The 18,789-nt window shown below is 35.3% G+C and overlaps 1 protein-coding gene across 4 annotated transcripts in view; it reads left to right on the forward strand.

Moving 5' to 3' along the window:
• The first annotated feature begins 1,585 nt into the window (after nucleotides 1-1,585).
• ICA1L (islet cell autoantigen 1 like) overlaps nucleotides 1,586-18,789 on the forward strand; it is a 59,168-nt gene continuing 41,964 nt past the window's right edge. For 3 of the 4 annotated variants that reach the window (XR_010380654.1, XR_010380653.1, XM_064485097.1), the window contains exons 1-2: nucleotides 1,586-1,692; nucleotides 5,607-5,674. Coding sequence is in view for 1 of the 4 variants with exons in the window: in XM_064485097.1 (XP_064341167.1) it covers nucleotides 5,643-5,674 (32 nt within the window). In the remaining 3 variants the exon portion in view is untranslated. The remainder of the gene's footprint in view (nucleotides 1,693-5,606; nucleotides 5,675-18,789) is intronic. The other variant, XM_031451975.2, reaches the window with a different exon arrangement.

The following is an 18,789-nucleotide window of genomic DNA, read 5'->3' on the forward strand; positions in this document are numbered from 1 at the left end:
GAAACTTAACTACGGTGCATAGTAACATTGTGAAAGTCATCTTGCTTACCATATTAGAATCTCTTATTCTTTGGGAAGAACAGTGTTCAGTTCTTTTTAGATATTTTATACTATATCCTTCCGTTGTCAATTAGCTATCTTTGTTTCTGTTCATTGATTGATTGAATAAACATTCAGCACCAGTATGTATTAGGCAGCGTACTGAGAAAGAAGGCTAAAGAAATGCATGAGGTTTTTTCACTTTGGAGAAGCTCACATCTAATGGAGGAGAAAGGCAGGTAAATACTTAAAACATACTACAGTTGTTGAATAAGAGTAGAGGTATGCCTTTAGGAGGGACACCAAACTTGTTATCAGTGAGTCAGGAAAGATCTGAGGAAGTACAGCAATCATATTTGCCAAATACTAATTCTTACCCTTTTAAGTATCTGGACTTTGAGAATCTGAGGAAAGTTTAGGAGTCTTTCCTTTAAAAAAAAAAAAGCCAAAATTTTGTATATTATTCCATGTATTCATCTTGAAACCCTGTATATCTCAGGGTGAGAATCCCTGGTCTAATTATTAAAGCATCTTAATATTTTCAGTCCAAATTATCTCAGTAGTATAAGTAGTCTACACTTTCCCTATTCTAAAACTTATTTTTTTCAGGCTTTCAAGGAAGTACTTTGTGATGATATTCTAGAATCTCACCCCATCTTTATGTCTTTCATGACCTTACAGATTTTAGTTATTACCTCAAGGGTATACTTTTTCCCTTTCTAGCCTGTATGTCACAGTTTTAATTAAATCATATTTTGTAGTTTTAGGGAAGTTTTTTTTAGCACCTTTAGAAAGAAAGCAGTTTGGATCTAAATCATCTTCCACCAGTAACATTTTACTTTTGCCTTATTTCCAATTTTTTTCTGAGGTTTTTAGGCGCAAATTTTACCTCTGACTCGAAGATTCGTTTGTGACAAACTATGGTAATATATACGTGCATTTGAGGTCAGTTACTAACAGCTGTTAACTCAATCCTCTTTAAATCTTTGAAATACGAGTTAAATACAGCAAGTGAACGTTTACCGCGCGCCGCCAATGGTATTGAGAAGCGCCCGAGGATTCAGGAATGACTGAGGCTCAGACGCTTACATCCTCGCAGGGGCGGCTCCTTAGGGTCGGCAGGTGCAGTGGTGCTCGGAGGAGGCAGGGAGGACCCGGGCGAAGGCTCAGAAAAGGAAGTCGAGAATTCCTCCCACTTCCCCACGCCTTGGAGATTTCCCACTCAGTACCTGATACTGATGTTCTAACCGGTTTGGTGTTTGCCATTTCACTTTATTAAGTAAAGAGGAATTTGGGAAAGGAGGAACACAGAGGGTCCCGGAGTTTCTTTAAGCACGGACAGAGAGCCCGGGCCCCGCGGAGTGAGGCGAGCGCCTGAGGGGAGTGAACGCGGACGCCCGGGCGGCGGCGCACAGGGCATCGCGGCTTCCGCGCGCGCCAGGCCGCGGGGTTTAAATCTCCCGCCTCCCGCAGCCGGAGCCCGACACCTCCACGCTCTGGTGCGGAGGGGCACCGGCTGCGGAAGCGGCCTGGAGGCGGTGCGGCGCTCGCGGGCGGCGGCGGCGGGGAGAACGGGCGCAGGGACCGACCTCTGCGGGACCGAGCGCGACCCGAGGCGGCGGAGGACCCGCGCGTCGGGGATCCGGCGTCGAGGTGAGCGTCTGCGAACTCCCCTCGCCCCCACCCTCCCCGGCGGCGGAAGGGCAGCGCCCTTCGCGTCCGGCCGGGCCCCGGAGGCCAAACCTTTGGTTCCCATGGTGACGCCGCCAGGTGGAGGCGCGGCGGGAGGCGCGGGCCACGCGCGCACGCGGTCTCTCGGGGCCTCGCCGGCCGTCTTGGTTCCCTCAGGGACCCCGGCCCCCGCGGCCTCCCTCCGCAATGAGGTCCTGGTCCGAGCTCCTCCGAGCAGAGCGGATAAAGAGTGGTTTGGGGCTTAACTGGGTCCCAGTGGGACGAAGGGACCTTCCACCCACACCCGCCCAGGCGGAGAACCAGCGCGGGGGCCTGAAGCTTGTTTGGGAGATTTTTCTCGAAGGTGGAGATCGCTTCCATTAGCGGCAGATGTTCACGGCCTTTAGGTGCCTTCCTGCTGACCTTTTTATGTTGTGCTTATTTTCAGTCATTGTTTTGTAATGGGAATGCCTGTCTTCTTTAGAAACTAAATGGCTAGTGATGGGCAAGAGAAACAAGTAAATGTGCGGTTTAAGACAAACTGCGGAAGCCACGAGCTCCCGAGGGGTTCCGCGCTCACATCTTGCAGCCTGAGGCCATTATCCCAGCCCCACGCTCCTCTCCGGCTCCTGGAAACTCGGATCATCTGGTCACATGCCCACAAGCTGTGAGCGGTCAGATGCCTGATGCTGTGAGAAAAATGGAGAGGGGGAAAAAATCCATCCTGGCAACTAACCCGCGATGCTGTGGATTAGCCAGTAGAGGGGGTCGGATTGTTTTTCATGTAATAGATGATCCTGATGCACAGATCATCTTAAACGCTGTCGTAAGCTGTGAGTCACTGTGAAATAGCTTATTGGGCAAATAACGTTTATCCATGGTTTGGGGCTTTCTCAAAGTATTTATGTATTGATTTATTTGGTTCTGACTCAAGCAACATACGGTAAGGCGATATTAGCTAATCATCTCACATCAATATTTATGGAGTAGCCACAGGTGCTTCATCCTTTAATAGGAGTTAATTATACATTTATTGGCCAAATAAACATACAGTGGTATGTATATATTTAAATATGACCAAATTTTTAATCGTTTTTTATTCTTTGTGCCTAATATACACAGTATTCTTTGAAATTTCTGTATTTATTTAATAGTGCAAAGTGATTGTATATCTTGACGTTGAAACACTTATGTGCAAGACATTGTTCTAATTATCAGTAACTATAATTGCCAGACAAATCATTACAACGTTAGAGTTCGGTGGTTGCTGAGAGATCAGCTAGTCTGAAGTGCAAAAACTGCAAACATGAGATTAATGGAAAAACTAGGATGCCACACTTTTAGGAATATTTATTATAAAACACTAAAAATTTATACCAGTGACTGAACTAAGACCAAATATCAAGATATTAAATAACAGATATACAACAGTATTGTTTTGTTCTATACTGTCAAACTTTGTGATTTCATTGTGTGGTACATACTGTATTTAAATTTTTTTCTTTACTTTAATAGTTTGTTTCTCAGTACTCACTGTGCCTCCTTTAAAATTTTATATTTTAATAACAGAAGGAGTGTGTGAAAGACTTTTCAGTCTGTAACTGGAAAGATTTCCTCATGTGAACTGGCTTTTGATATTTAATATCCTTATTTCCCTTTTCCATTGTGTTTTTTTTTTTATTCCTCCCTTAGGTTTTTCTTAAGTCAAACTTTTCAAACTTCTGCTTGCATCTAATACTCACCTGTGTAAATTATTATTATTATTAGTTTGCCATTGTTGACTCATTTGCGAATAATCATTTAGGTTTAAAAAAAATGTGTGTGGATTTAGTTTCAATTAAAAAACAAAACAAAACCCAAAGACTAAAGTACCACACTATATATATGTTTACAACAGCCAACATTAACAACTGTTAACATTGTGTCATATAGTTCTTTCAAGTATTTTTAAAATAAAGAAATAAAACATTTCCAATAAAGCCAAAGTTATTTTTCTACCATACCCATTCTCTTCTTGCCTACCCTGTATTGCTCATTTATATTTTTATTTATTTATTTCTTGATCAGTCTTGCTAGAAGCATTATCATTTTTAGTAATTTTTTCAAATGAGCCAACTGTTGATTTTCTCTATTTGCTTGTTTTCTATTTCACAGATTTCTTCCCCTATCCTTATTATTTTGTTTCTTCCACTTTGGGTTTAATTTGCTCTTCTTGTTCTAACTTCTTAAAGTGGAAGCATAAATTATTGACTTTATACCTTTTTTCATTTGATATAGGTATTTAAAGCTATGTTTTCTTCTAAGCATGCTTCAGTTGCATCCCACAAATTTGGATGTTTCCATTATCATTCAGTTAAAAATATTTTAACATTTCTCTGCAATTTCTTTGGTCCATTATTTATTTAGATGTGTTATTTTATTTCCAAATATTTGGGAACTTTTTAGATAGATCGTTGCTATTGATTTCTAAATTAGTGATGTTGGGTTCGGAGAACATACTCTGTATTATTTAAAAACCTTTAAATTTATTGAATTTTTGGTTTGTTTTGGGGGTTTTTTTCTGCCTAGCCTAGGGTCTATCCTGGTGAATGTTCCAGTTACCCTTGGAGGAAAAATGTGTATTTGGCTGTTGGTGGTGGAATAATCTATAAATATCAGTTAATTAAGTTGGTTGAGGGTGTTGCTTAAACCTTTAAAATCTTTACATTTTTTATTCCTTATTCTGTTAGTTACTCTGGGTGGAGTGTTGAATCTGTAATTGTGATTGTCGATTTGTCTATTTCCACTTAAGTTATGTTAATTTTTTCCCTTGTATTTTGTGGCTTTGTTATTAGTCACATGCACATTTAAGATTACTCCTTTTGATAAATTGACCCTTTTGTTATTATGAAATGTTCATCTTACCTCTGAAAATACTTTTTACTTAGAAGCCTGTTTTGTCTGACGTTACTATAAGCTTAATGTTTCCCTCAGATCTTTTTCTATCCATTTCCTTTTAACTCATCTGTACGTTTATGTTTAAAGTGTTTTTTTTATAAACTACATATAGTTGGGTTGTACTATTTGTTTATCTAGTCTTACAACCTGTGCCTTTTAACAGTGTTGTATTTTCCATTCATGTGTTTGTAACTGCTTTCTGAGTTTAGATTAAGCATGTTGGTTTTCTTTTTCTATTTTCCTGTTTTCTCTTTGGTCCTCTTTGGTGTTCTTTTTTTTTTTTTCTAATTTCCAACTTAATCTTTGGTCCTCTTTCCTGCCTTCTTTTTGGTAAGTTGGGTTTTTAAAAATATATTCTACTTCTGTCTTGATTTTTTAGTTTTGCCTCTTCCTATTCTTTGTTTATTGTTGTGCTAAAGACTACATTATGCATTTTGAACTTGTAACAGCCTATTTTCAAATGTATTCTAGTACTTCATGAACAATGTAAGAGTGTAAATTACAATTTATACTTCTAGTTACCATCTTTTTTTTTAGGCTGTTGTATATTTTACTTCTACATATGCTTTATATTTTTATTATTTTTAATTTAAAAATCAATAATCTTTTAGGGAAATCTAAAGATGTATGTGTGTATGTAATTGTTGAAAATGTTTGTATTTATCAATATATTTTTACCCGTTTTGATTTCTCTCTTGCTTTCTGTAGAACTGAGTTTCTCTATGCTATCTATATGCTACCATTTCCCTTCACCCTAAATAATGTTTAGAATTTTATGTAGTGCAGGTCTTGTTGGGATAAATTCCTTCAGCTTTTATCTGTCTGAAATTTCATTTTTGGTTTCATTTTTGAAGGATATTTTTATTGGATATAGAATTCTTGGCCAACTTTTTTCAGAACTGAAAAGATGTAGTTTTCTTGTATTTTTCTCTCTCTTTTTTTTTTTTTTTGTCAAACAGCTTCCGTCCTCTTCTTCTCCTGCTGTTCTGCCAAAGATGAAAGGAGCCATAAGTCTCTTCAGTCCTAGGTAGGACTATTCACTTTCTGGATTTTGGTTCATTAGCTTTTCTACATCTTCAACTCTCTAATGGGCTTTAAGAAAACACATAATTTTGTAAGTTATCTAGTTTATTCTCCTTGTTAGGATGGGCATGATATTCTCTTGGAACTTTCTAAAGTAGAAGTGGAAAAGCAGTAAAATACTGATTTAATTAATATTGCTTTAAATCTCTTTATTCTTCTTTTCCATATTCTTTTCTGATTATTTTTACATTTTGTTTTCCCAATGAACTTTTGACTCAATTTGTCTTTTTAAAAAGAATTACAAACAACCTCTTGATAATGACTGAGTAACACTAAAAATGTATAGATTAATTTGGAGACAAATGACTTCTTTACTTTACTGAGTCTTCCTATCCGAAAACAAGATGTGTCTCTTCTTTTTAAAGTTGTCTTTATATTTTAGTAGTACTTTCAGTTTTCTTCATGTACATTGGCTACTAGCTTGCTAATTCTGTTTCTCTACAGCCATGCCTTGCCTCTTGGCAGGGAAAATAAAAATATCCTGGCTACTGTAAGTTTTAGGGAGCCCAATACACAATACCTCTGGCCTTTTTTGTTCCCTCTTGAGATTGAAACCAAAGGACGTAGGCAGATGGAGATAAAATACTAGCTTTATTTTTGAGAGAATTGTTAGAGGATATGTGTGGCATCAGTGGTCTTTTAATACTTCTGTCCCCCAGCCAGACCGGGAATAATCCACTCAAGGGAACATTTGGGTCTTCATAATAGACACAATTACCAAAGACTTTTGCCTGATTAGGTCACAAGTGGTGAATAAGAGGTTAAAAGAAGATTACATTTACTGATTTTACGACTTCTGGTAAATTAGCTCTACTCAGTCAAGAAATGGGGAGCAGTCAGGTTTCTTGCTCTAGGGGAAAAAGGACAAGCGGCTGAGGATATTTATGGACAATTTCTCCTCATGGAAACTAGAAGAACTGAAAAGAAGCATACGTCACCTAAACCTAAAGATCTCTTTCAGCAGTGCTCTCTGCTAGCCTGTGAGACAGGGAAATAGGCACAAGTAAATGTCGCTTCTTCTTTAAGTCTGGCTGCTATACCTTTAAGGACCCATGTTTTCATATTAGTAATTGATAATTGGAATTGCTCTTCAGGACCCACTCAGTTTGCCAGAACCAAATCTGAATCTGCTTTAGGTTAGAGGAGATGCTTGTCAGATTTGGACGTCCTCTTTAATTGAATATGGTGCAAACTTCGTTGTATCTGACATTTATTCATTGGTATCAGTGCTATGAGATATGGCAGTTTTTTTCCCATTGGAGACCTGCTTTAATGAATACAGGGATTAATTTTATTTAATTTTTTATTGTGATATAGGTGATGTACATTATGTAAGTTATAGATGTAAATTCATAATTTTTAAAGGTTATATTCCATTTATAGTTATAAAATACTGGCTATACCTCATGTTGGACAGTATATCCTTGCAGCTTATTTATATTTTATGTAGTAGTTTGTACCTCTTAATCCCCTACATCTATTTTGCCCCTACCCCTTTCCTCTCCCACTTGCAACCACTAATTTGTTCTCTATATCTGTGAGTTTATTTTCTGCTATATTCACTACTTTGTTTTATTTTCTAGGCGCCACATACAATTAATACCATACAGTATTTTTCTTTCTCTGTCTGACTTATTTCACTTAGCATAATACCCTTTAGGTCCATCCTTGTTGTTGCAAATGGCAAAAATTAATACTTTTTTATGGCTGAGTAGTATTCCATTGAATATATATACCATATCTTCTTTATCCACTTGTCTTTTGTTGGGTACTTAGGATGCTTCCATATCTTGGCAATTATAAATAATGCTGCTAGGAACTTTGTGGTGCATATATCTTTTCGAATTAGTGTTTTCATTTTTTTATTCAGATATATACTCAGGAGTGCAATTGCTGGGTCATATGATAGTTCTATTTTTAGTTTTTTGAGAAACTGCTGTAATGTTTTCCACAGTGGCTGCACCAAGTTACATTCCCACCAACAGTGCACAAGAGTTCCCCTTTTCTTCACTTCCTCTCCAACATTTGTTATTCATGGGGTTTTTTGCTGATAGCCATTCTGACAGGTGTAGGGTGATATTATGGTTTTAATTTGCATTTCTCTGATAATTAATGATATTGAGCATCTTTTCATGAGCCTGTTGGCAATCATATCTTCTTTGGGAAAATGTCTATTCAAGTTTTCTGCCCATTTTTTAAAGTAAAAGAAATATAAGCAAAAATAAACAAATAGAGGGGAGGGTATAGCTCAAGTGATAGAGTGCATGCACTACCATGCACTGCGTCCTGGGTTCAATCCCCGGTACCTCCTCTAAAAATAAATAAATGAATAAACCTAATAACATCTTCCCTCAAAAAAAATTTTTTTTTAAAAATGGAACCTAATTAGACTTAAAAGCTTTTGCACAGCAAAAGGAGCCATCTACAAAATGAAAAGACAACTTACTGAATGAGAGAAAATATTTGCTAATGATGTGACTGATAAAGGGGTTAATATTCAAAGTATATAAACAGCTCATACAACTCAACAAAAAAACAAACAACCCAATTGAGATGTGGCAATTTTGCAAGAGTTTCCTTCTCTGATTTTGGTCATATTTTGATCAGGGAAAGGAATTATGCAAACATACATCCATTCCCTCATCTTTCCTAGAAGCTGTTAACCTTTTAAATCATTGCTCATCTAACAGATGAACATATTTTTCTTTCATTTGTGCTTTAATTACAAAAAAATTAAATAATATTTTGTGTATTCATTGGACTTTTGAAGTTCTCTAAAGAATTTAAGAATTGCCTGTTCTTGTTTCATTTTTATTTTTTAATTGGTGAGTTTGCCTTTTCACTAGTAAGTTTTGAGTTCTCTAGTTTAAAAATATTAACCTTTTCTTACTTATTCTTAATTTACCGAGTTATATCTTTTCAAAATTTGCTTATGGTCCATTTTGTTATATAAATTAGAAATTTTTATAATGTTCTACATGATTTCTGTGCCTGGTTCTGCCTTAGAAAGTTTTCTGACACCAAAAAACTTACAAAACATTCATCTGTATTTTCACATGGTATTATTATAAAATTTTAACATTTAAAATTTGAACCATTCTTACATGACTCAGAATCAAACTCTTTTTGCAGATGATTAATTGTCCCAACAATATTCATTGAATAATATATTCTTCCCTACTGATTTGAAATGCTACATTCATTGTAGTGGGCTGAATGTGTTCCCCAAAGATAACAGGTCTTAATTCTTTGAATCCATCTGTGTTACCTCATACGGTAAAATTTTGCAGCTGTGATTAAGGATCTTGAGATGAGATTATTCTGGATACCTGGGAGGGTCCTAAATGCCGTCAAAAATGTACTCATTTTTGAGAGAGAGAGAGAGGGAGATAAAACACATACACAGAGGAGAAGGTGACGTGAAGATAGAGATTGGAGTTATGTTGCCATTAGCCAAGGACTGCCAGCCGCTGTGAGAAGCTGGAAGAGGGAAGAAGGTATTCTTCCCTGGAGCCTCCCAGAGGGAGTACAGCCCTGCTGATACCTTGACTTCAGACTTCTGACCTCCAGAACTGTGAGATAATACATTTCTATTGTCTTAAGCCAACAATTTGTGGTCATTTGTTACAGGAGCCATAGGAAATTAATACAGTGATCATGTACTACATTCTTTTCTATTTTTTGGTCTCCTTGTAGATTTTGTTTGTTTATTCCACTACTGTATGGTTCTGGTACCAGTACTAGTGTGTCTTAATTAGTAAGCTTCATATTCAGGCTTATTTTTCAAAATAATTGTCATTTTGTTAAAGTTTTACATGTACGTGACTTTTAAAAGTCAAATATTAACGGACCATAATGTATAAAAGCAGTCCTCACATTACTACCCCAGTTCCAATCTCCAGTGTCACCTAGCTTCAACACTTCTGTTTCCTCTGGTTTTTCTAAATCACATGTTCATATGCTACTTTTTGATTTAATAATTTAAAGCATTATCTACCTACTTTCTATGGTAGATGAGGACTTAGCTATCCTTTACTGCCACATTCCCCTCTTGTCCTCCCCCATTATAGCTATATTGACAGTTTTACTATTTTCTTCCCAATTTGGATTTCTTTTTTTCTTCTCTGATTGCTGTTGCTAGGCTTCCAGTACTATTTTGGATAAAAGTGGCAAAGTGGGCATCCTTGTATTATTCCTCATCTTTAGAGGAAATGCTCTCAGCTTTACAGGCCCAGGAAAAGATGCTCAGCATCACTAATTGTCAGGGAAATACAAATCAAAACCACAGTGAGATATCACCACATACCTGTTAGATTGGCTATTATGAAAAAGAAAACGATAAATATTGGTGAGGATGTGGAAAAAAGGGAACCTTTCAGCACTATTTGTAGGAATGTAAATTAGTGCAGCCGCTATGGAAAACAGTTTGGAGATTCCTCAAAAAATTAAAAATAGTACTACCATATAATTCAGCAATTCTACTCTTGGGTATTTATCTAAAGAAAACAAAAACACTGATACCAAAAAATAGATGCACCTCTGTATTCATTGCGGCATTATTTACAATAACCAAGAAATGGAAGCAATCTAAGTGCCCGTCAATAGATGTATGGATAAAGAAGATATGGTGTGGGCATGTGTGTGTGTATATGTATGTGTATATGTATATATGTGTGTGTGTATATATATATATAAAATTTTACTCAGCCATGAACAAGAACGAAACCTTGCCATTTACAAGCATAACAAAACAAACTGAGACACAGATACAGAGAAGAAACATGTGGTTGCCAGAGAGGAGATGGGTGGGGAGAGGAGAGATTAAGAGAAGAGGGAGATTAAGAGGTACAAATTTGCAGTCGCAAAGTAAATGAGTCACAGGTATGAAATGTATCGTGTGGGGAATATAGTCAATAATTATGTAATATCTTTGTATGGTGACAGATGGTAACTAGGCTTATTGTGGTGATCATTTTGAATGAATAGAATTATTGAATCACTATATACATAATAGGAACTAACAGTGTTATAGGTCAGTTACGCTTCAAAAACAAACTCTTAGAAAAAAGAGATCAGATTTGGTTATCAGGGTGGGAGGAAAGGAACTGGATAAAGGCAATCAAAAGGTGCAAACTTCTAGATATAAGATAAATAAGTACTGGTGATGCAATATAATTAACACTGCTGTATGTTGTATATGAAACTTGTTAAGAATGTAAATCGTAAAGAGTTCTCATCATGAGGAAAAATTTTTCTTCTGTTTCTTTGGTTTATATCTATATGAGATGATGGATGTTCACTAAACTTAAAGTAGTAATCATTTCATTATGTATGTAAGTCAAATCATTATACTGTACACCTTAAACTTGTACAGTGCTGTATGTTAGTTATATCTCAATAAAACTGGGAGAAAAAAACCAACAACATAGTTGGTTTAATGCCTTATAACCATTCCTCCTTTTTTGAATATTCTTTCCCTTCATTTTTATTGGAGTTAATACTGCTTTTTTTTTAAACCTGTTTTTCTGAATACATTGATCTCTTTTTTCCAATTGCACTACCATTTCTGCTGTATGACTGTAATACGATCAAACATATCAGATATGTTTCCTAGAGATCTCCTTTCCAAAGTCCTTTAAATTTGAGCTGCTTAAATTTGAGCTGCTTGTTCTGTGTAGCTGTCATCTTGGGCCTTCCCTTCATTGCTTTTCCGGGCTGGATTCAGGTCTTCTACCTTGCATTGCTCTTTTAGAGAAATCTGCTCTTACTCTGACTCCCAGTGCTTTGTATGTGATCTGCTTTTCTCTTTAAAGCTTTCTTCTTATCTCTAGTTTTCTGAAGTTCACAATGATGTATTTTGGAGCAAATCTCTTTTTGTGTGGAGACTGGTTTCCTTCAATTATAGAATATTTTCTTCAATTATTTCTTCCCTTAGGCAGTCTTTCAATACTCTTTAGTCAAATATTGGACTTCCTGGACTGACTCTAATTTTCTTACCTTTCTTACGGTTCTACTTTCTGAGAGATTTCTTTTATTTTTCAACCCTTTCATTAATGTTTAAAAAATTTCAGCTATTATACTTTTTCTCCAAGGAGTCTTTCTCATTCTTTTATTTTTCCTTTATGAGGGATAGTCTGCTCTTTTTTTGTGGGAGCAGTAGTATCTTTACTTACTTCTCTAAGATAATATCTTATAGTATCTGAGGGATATTAGTTAGAGGGTTATGTTTTGTTTTCTTTTCTTTCTTATATTGTCTTTGTTTCCTTTCAGATGTTTTCCGTTGTTGTTGTTGTTGTTGTTGTTGTTTTAGGTCAGAGGCCTTTCTAGAATGGAGAGTTTCTTCAGATATCTGGCTATCTTTGGCTCTCTCTATATAAGACCATTACAAAGCTAATTGAAAGCTTGATATGTAGGAGTGAGCTTATCAACTGGTGAGTTTTTTCTTCAGTGAATAGGCAAAGATCCATCCTTTTAGGATGGACATCCAAATGAAATACTCCTTTTCTCTGGAGCTTTTAATTTTTCTCAGAAGAAAGAATGTTCCAGTCTTTTCTGAAGAGTAGAGATGTGTGTGCTTTGCTACTGGTGAGCACTGAAGGGGAAAAGAGCTTGACGTTCAATGATTCAGTATGTAAACTTTCAGTTAATTATTTTGTTTTCAGGCCGAACCCTCTGCTGTGTTAGTTTGCCCAAGATCAGAGCTTTCCATATTCAATTTCTTCAACTTCCATTAAGTGACATCAATTAAGGGGGAAGAAGAGGGTTTAGAGTCTCAGCCTGCTGTATACAGACTTCTGTGATTCCTCCTTTGACTTCTTTAAAAACAAAAAAAAACCACTTTGGTTTTTTTACTTTTTTGGGTGGGGGGTTGGTAACTAGGGTTTATTTATTCATTTTAACAGAGGTACTGGAGATCAAACCTAGGGCCTCATGCATGCCAAGCACATACTCTGCAGGTGAACCATACCCTCCCTTCTCCTTTAACTTCTAAATGGTGAGTCTTTTTTTTTTTTTTAACATTTTTTTATTGAGTTATAGTCATTTTACAATGTTGTGTCAAATTCCAGTGTAGAGCACAATTTTTCAGTTATCCATGAACATACATATATTCATTGTCACAGTTTTTTTTAGCTGTGAGCTACCACAAGATCTTGTTGTATTTCCCTGTGCTATACAGTATAATGTTGTTAATCTATTCTACATTTTGAAATCCCAGTCTGTCCCTTCCACCCCCTACCCCCCTTGGCAACCACAAGTTTGTATTCTATGTCTATGAGTCTGTGTCTGTTTTGTATTTATGTTCTCTTTTCTTTTCTTTTTCTTTTCTTTTTTTTCAGATTCCACATATGAGCGATCTCATATGGTATTTTTCTTTCTTTTTCTGGCTTACTTCACTTAGAATGACATTCTCCAGGAACATCCATGTTGCTTCAAATGGCGTTATGTTGTCCGTTTTTATGGCTGAATAGTATTCCATTGTATAAATATACCACATCTTCTTTATCCAGTCATCTGTTAATGGACATTTAGGCTGTCTCCATGTCTTGGCTATTGTAAATAGTGCTGCTATGAACACTGGGGTGCAGGTGTCTTTTTGAAGTAGGGTTCCTTCTGGATATATGCCCAGGAGCGGGATTCCTGGGTCATATGGTAAGTCTATTCCTAGTCTTTTGAGGAATCTCCATACTGTTTTCCACAGTGGCTGCAACAAACTGCATTCCCTAAATGGTGAGTCTTTGAGATGCTTGGCAAGGTAATTGACTCACTTCTCATTACCTTTCCTCTGTTAAGTTGCTTAGGTTACTACTTTCTCTGCTGTCTTCCAAAATGTTATTGAAGTCTCTCATCAGCTGTTGACACTGCTTATTCTATCTATAGTTATAAGTTAATAGATCCTTTTTTGTTTTATACTTTTACATTATTTGAGTGGGTTTGGGAGGGGAACGCAGATAAGTGTGTGTGGTCAATCTGCAGTTTTGGCACTGCACCCTTGTAATATATTTTAATAACTGAAAGGGCAAGTTCTTTCTCTTTCAGTTTATTTCACTAAAATTATTGTGTCAGTCAAATAAAAAGCATCTAGGGTTTTAAAAATTTACATCCTATACATTCTTGTTTATTTAAAGGCTATGTGTAGTAATTAAAGTAATGTATTATACTTAGATACAACTTTATATTTTTAAAAGCAGTTTTGTATGTGTTACCTCATTTAATCTTCATGAGAGGCTCTGCACTTGGGAACATTGGTCACAGCATACGATTGGGAGAGGTGTTGGCCTGAAATTTGCAATAAAGTTGGAAATATAATTCTAGAGTTTCATAAATAGTTAGCTTTAATATCATTTTAACATAAGATCCTAGTGTTTCATGCTTTAAACAATCAGAAACATTTGAAATACAGTTTTCAGGCATTCTTTCAAAAAGATAAAATATTTTCTTCTCTAATTCATTTCCTCATCTCTAATATATTGTTTATATTTTGAATGGTCTTACTGATTGTTATTGACATTTTTCACCTTATTTTCTAGTAACCCAATGAATAATTAATTAATGAAGTTAAGTATAGTTAGTTTACAATATTGTATTAGTTTCAGGTGTCCAGCAAAGCGATTCAGTATTTTTGTAGATTATATCCCATTATAGGTTATTACAAAATAATGGGTATAATTCCCTGTGCTATACAATAAATCCCTGTTGCTTACTTATTTTATATGTAATAGTTTGTATCTGTTAATCCCATACCCCTAGTTTGTTCCTCATACCCTCTTCTCTCCCCTTTGCTAACCACAAGTTTGTTTACATTTGTGGGTTTTTTTTAAGATTCCTCATATAAGTGATATCATATAGTATTTGTCTTACTCTGCCTGACTTATTTCATTTAGTGTAATATTTTCTAGGTCCATTCATGTTGCTGCAAATGACAATATTACATTATTTTATGACTAAGTAATATTCCATTGTATATATATATATATACCATATCTTCTTTAGTCAGTTGTCTATTGATGGGCACTAGATTGCTTCCATGTCTTGGTTATTGTAAATAATGCTGCTGTGAACATTGGGGTTTGTATGTCTTTTCAGATTAATGTTGTTTTTTCTGGATATACACTCAAGAGTGGGGATTATGGCATTGTATGGTAGTTTCACTTTTAGCTTTTTAAGGAACCTCCATATACTGTTTTTCATAGAGGTTGCACAAATTTACATTCCCACCAACAGTGTACAAGGGTTCCCTTTTCTCCACATCCTTTCTAACATTTGTTATTTGTAGGCTTTTTGACAATAGCCATTCTAACACGTATGAAATGATACCTCATTGTAGTTTTGATTTACATTTCTCTAATAATTAGTGATGTTGAGCATCTGTTCATGTGTCTTTAGCCATCTGTTCATCTTCTTTGGAAGAGTGTCTATTCAAGTCTTCTGCACATTTTTTATTGGAATTTTTGGATTTTTGAAATTGAGTTGTATGAGCTGTTTGTATATTTTGGATATTAACCCCTTATCAGTCACATTATTTGCAAATATTTTCTCCCATTCCATAGGTTGTATTTTTTTGTTGTAGATGGTTTTTTTCTGTGCAAAAGTTTAATTTTAATTATGTAATTATCTATTTTAAATGCTACTCATATGTTCTTTATGAAATGACTAACGTGGTATAAGTAAACTTTGTCTCTGTAGTAAATTCTTAGTCTATCAGTCGGAAAAGTAGATAACAATCCTGAATCATATCATTTTGAGGGGAAAAGATCTAATTTGTTTTTCTGTGTAGTTTCTTCTTTATAGAGTAAGGTTATGCTGACTACGGAAAATATAGACTAGTTATAAAAAATAAATTTTATTGTACCTAGAAATTCAAATGTAGTTTGCAATATTAGAGTTTTCAGTTTTGTTAATGACCTATTTCTGTTTTCATTCTTATAAGCAACATCCTTTTTATGTACCTAACTACTTTTTGGAAACCTATAGGTTTTTAGAAGCCAGTTGCCTGAAAATTAGGAAACTAATATTGTATGTTTTAGATAACTCACTATAAGATAGGAGATAACCTTAATCACGCTTTTCCCCACCTTCAAAATGCAAAAGAGCATTCATTGCTTTTGAAGTCAAAAGACTAGGTTGTGTGCTGTGTATCAGGATGGTCTTAATGTATGTGTATCCTTGAGAAATTTCCCTTAATTTAACAGTGCCTCAGTGATCTCCTTTATAAAACTAGAATAATAAAATCTGCTGTTTCTAGCTTTCAAAGTTATCAAGATCAAAGGAGATAAAATTTATGAAAATGTTTTTAAAACTATCAAAGCCTCTACAAGTATAGTGATTATTATTTTAGTAAGTAGTAGTACCAAGATTATCAGGAACTTGTAAATATCTTAAGCCTCCTCTAAGACTGTACCTTTTATATAATTTTGAATTCTTTTTGAAAAAAGATTACACTTTAGTCCTTTTATAAGTACATTAGGTCAAGATTGTAACCTCTTTGTGGGCAGTTTAAAACTTCTTAGTATGAATTTTAGGGTGTGTGATTGGCTATAAGCAATTGCCATATTCTTTCTATTTTAGATAAGCACACATCTATATTTAACTTTCTCATTCAGTGTCTTTCTGGCGTTAAGATTGCAGTGTCAAGTGTAGTACCCAGAACAAAGCTGGCATTTAATATGTATATGAAACTTATTTCCTTATTGGGATTATTGGAAATGTCAGCTAATTTAGTTCTGCACCAGTTCTGTTGTCTCAGAGTATTTGTAAATTTCAACTGCTCTAGTCCTGTAATGGTTCTAGTATCTGAGTAACCAAACTCATGTTGGCTAAACAACAGTTAAGGTCACCTATCTGAAAGGATTATATTCATAACCTGGATGCAATTCTAGTCTGATGTTAAAGCTGGTACTTTATAAAATATATCCTTTAGGGAAGTTTGAGGGGCAGAGTCTCCATCTGTGACTTAATAGTTTGTCTTTCATATCAGTAGCCCCTAACGATTTCAGTAGGCTTCAGTTTCTCTCCATCTGTTAAAGGTGGCATACAGAAAACCCTGTATCATAATCTACTCACTGATTTGCCAGACTCAGAAACCATTCCAGAATTAATGGACAACTGATGAAAGATTAGTCAGGCAGTGCCTTAAAATTATGTATATGATATATATTATATGTGTGTGTGTGTGTGTGTGTGTGTGTGTATGTGTATGAATGTATACATACATATGAATAAGGAATAATCATTATCTCAGTACAAAGTAAAGCTTAAAGAGGCTTATGACTCTTCAGACTATACTCTGAAAACTATTGTCTAGATCAGGTGTCTGTAAACTTTTTCTGTGAAAAAACATGATAGTCAATAATTTTGCCTTTGTGGGCCATACAGTCTGCTGGATCTACTCAACTCTGCTGTTGTAGCAAGAAGTCAGCTAAGGACTAATTTGCTGGCAGGCCGTAGTGTTAACCCATCAGTCTAGATCCCTGAAAAAGACTTGAGATGTGACATGGTTTAGGTAGATCATTTGTTCTCAAAGCACTTTCTTCTGAGGTAAGTTTGAATTCCTTTTTTTTAGGTTGAACCATATTAAATTCTTGATTTTGTAGCACAAAAATGGCTTAATGTTGGTCTAATGTTGGCAATTTCATATTAGTCAAAGAAATAAAGCTATTTTACTTATAAAAACTGTTAAATAAGCACACAGTCTGTATTGCTAGTGCCTTGGTGAATGACTTTATGACAAATGAGGGTAAATGATGCTTTAATCCTCTATAGTACTCTTGTTCGGTGATGGAATTAGTAGAAGCTTTCACTCTAAGTCCATATAGAATTCATTTTCTCCATGTAATTGTTTTATATTCTCTCAGTGATGATTAAGATTTTAAAAATTATTTTATTGGTTTCTCATTTTATGGAAGTCTCCATCCTTTTACACCAAAATAGAAATCTATTGAACTCGATAACCTCTAAGTTTCTTTTTAATTTCTTTCAACTTGGGGATTTAAATACCTGTTATATGTAGTACATATTTATCATTAAACTGTTCTTATTATGGTGAATCCATAGCACAATATCAAGAACCTCGCCTAAACTTGCTTCACCTTCCTCAAATCTCCAAATATTACCACCTTTCTGCTTTCTTTCTTAAAGGTCTGTTCTCACTGCTTAACAATCTTTAACTCCCAAATCAACATTTCCAATCTAAAAATTAAAATGCAAATGTATAAAATAATGTGATTCTTAACTGCCAACAATTTCTAAGTGCTTTACATGTATTTTTCTCATTTGATTCTTATAACAATCTATTTACTTCATCATTCCTATTTTACTGATGAGAAAACTGAAGGTCAGAGAAATTAATGGAACTTGCACAACGTCCCACAGCTGGCAAATAGTAGGGTTATTGTCTTCAAACCTAGACAATCTGACTAGAGACCCAAACTTGAAACAACTTTTGTTACTACTGTTTTAATTGATTGTTAGATATTTCTGTAAACTCAGATGTCCCTTATTTCAAACTCAGAATGTCATTTATCAAATGCATAATGTTCTCACTTAGATAGCTTATTTTCCTAATTGCCCTTATTTTTCAGGGGCAAAACCATTAAATCATTATTAACAAGTTTTATAGATTCTTCCTTCATATCTATTCTTATGCTAATGTCCTTGGTCCAGACTTTAATTATATTTTGTCTGAAATATGGAAAGATAGTTCTGAACTCTGTTTAGTCTTTCTGCTGCTTAGAAACCTTCATTGGCCCCACATTACCTATTAAATACACTTGTAGGTATCTCTGCAATCTGTCATCAATCTACCTTTCTCTTCCTCAGCTTATGTTTGGAATGACATTTTCTTGCTTCACCCGAGAACTGTGTTCTCTTAACTGATTGGGCCTAAGCCTAGGTCAGCTTGGTAGAAGAGATCAGCTGTTTGTCATACAGTTGGACTGACCCTCATGCTGATAACAGTCTGAGGGGAAAACTAATGGAAAGCCATCAAAAGCAACCAAAAGCAGACAGAAATTGGAGGGGAAAAATAAGCTGCGAAGTTTTCCCTCAGAACTGTATCTCAGA

This window comes from Camelus dromedarius, chromosome 4 (assembly GCF_036321535.1).
Source record: "Camelus dromedarius isolate mCamDro1 chromosome 4, mCamDro1.pat, whole genome shotgun sequence".
Lineage (NCBI taxonomy): Eukaryota > Metazoa > Chordata > Mammalia > Artiodactyla > Camelidae > Camelus > Camelus dromedarius.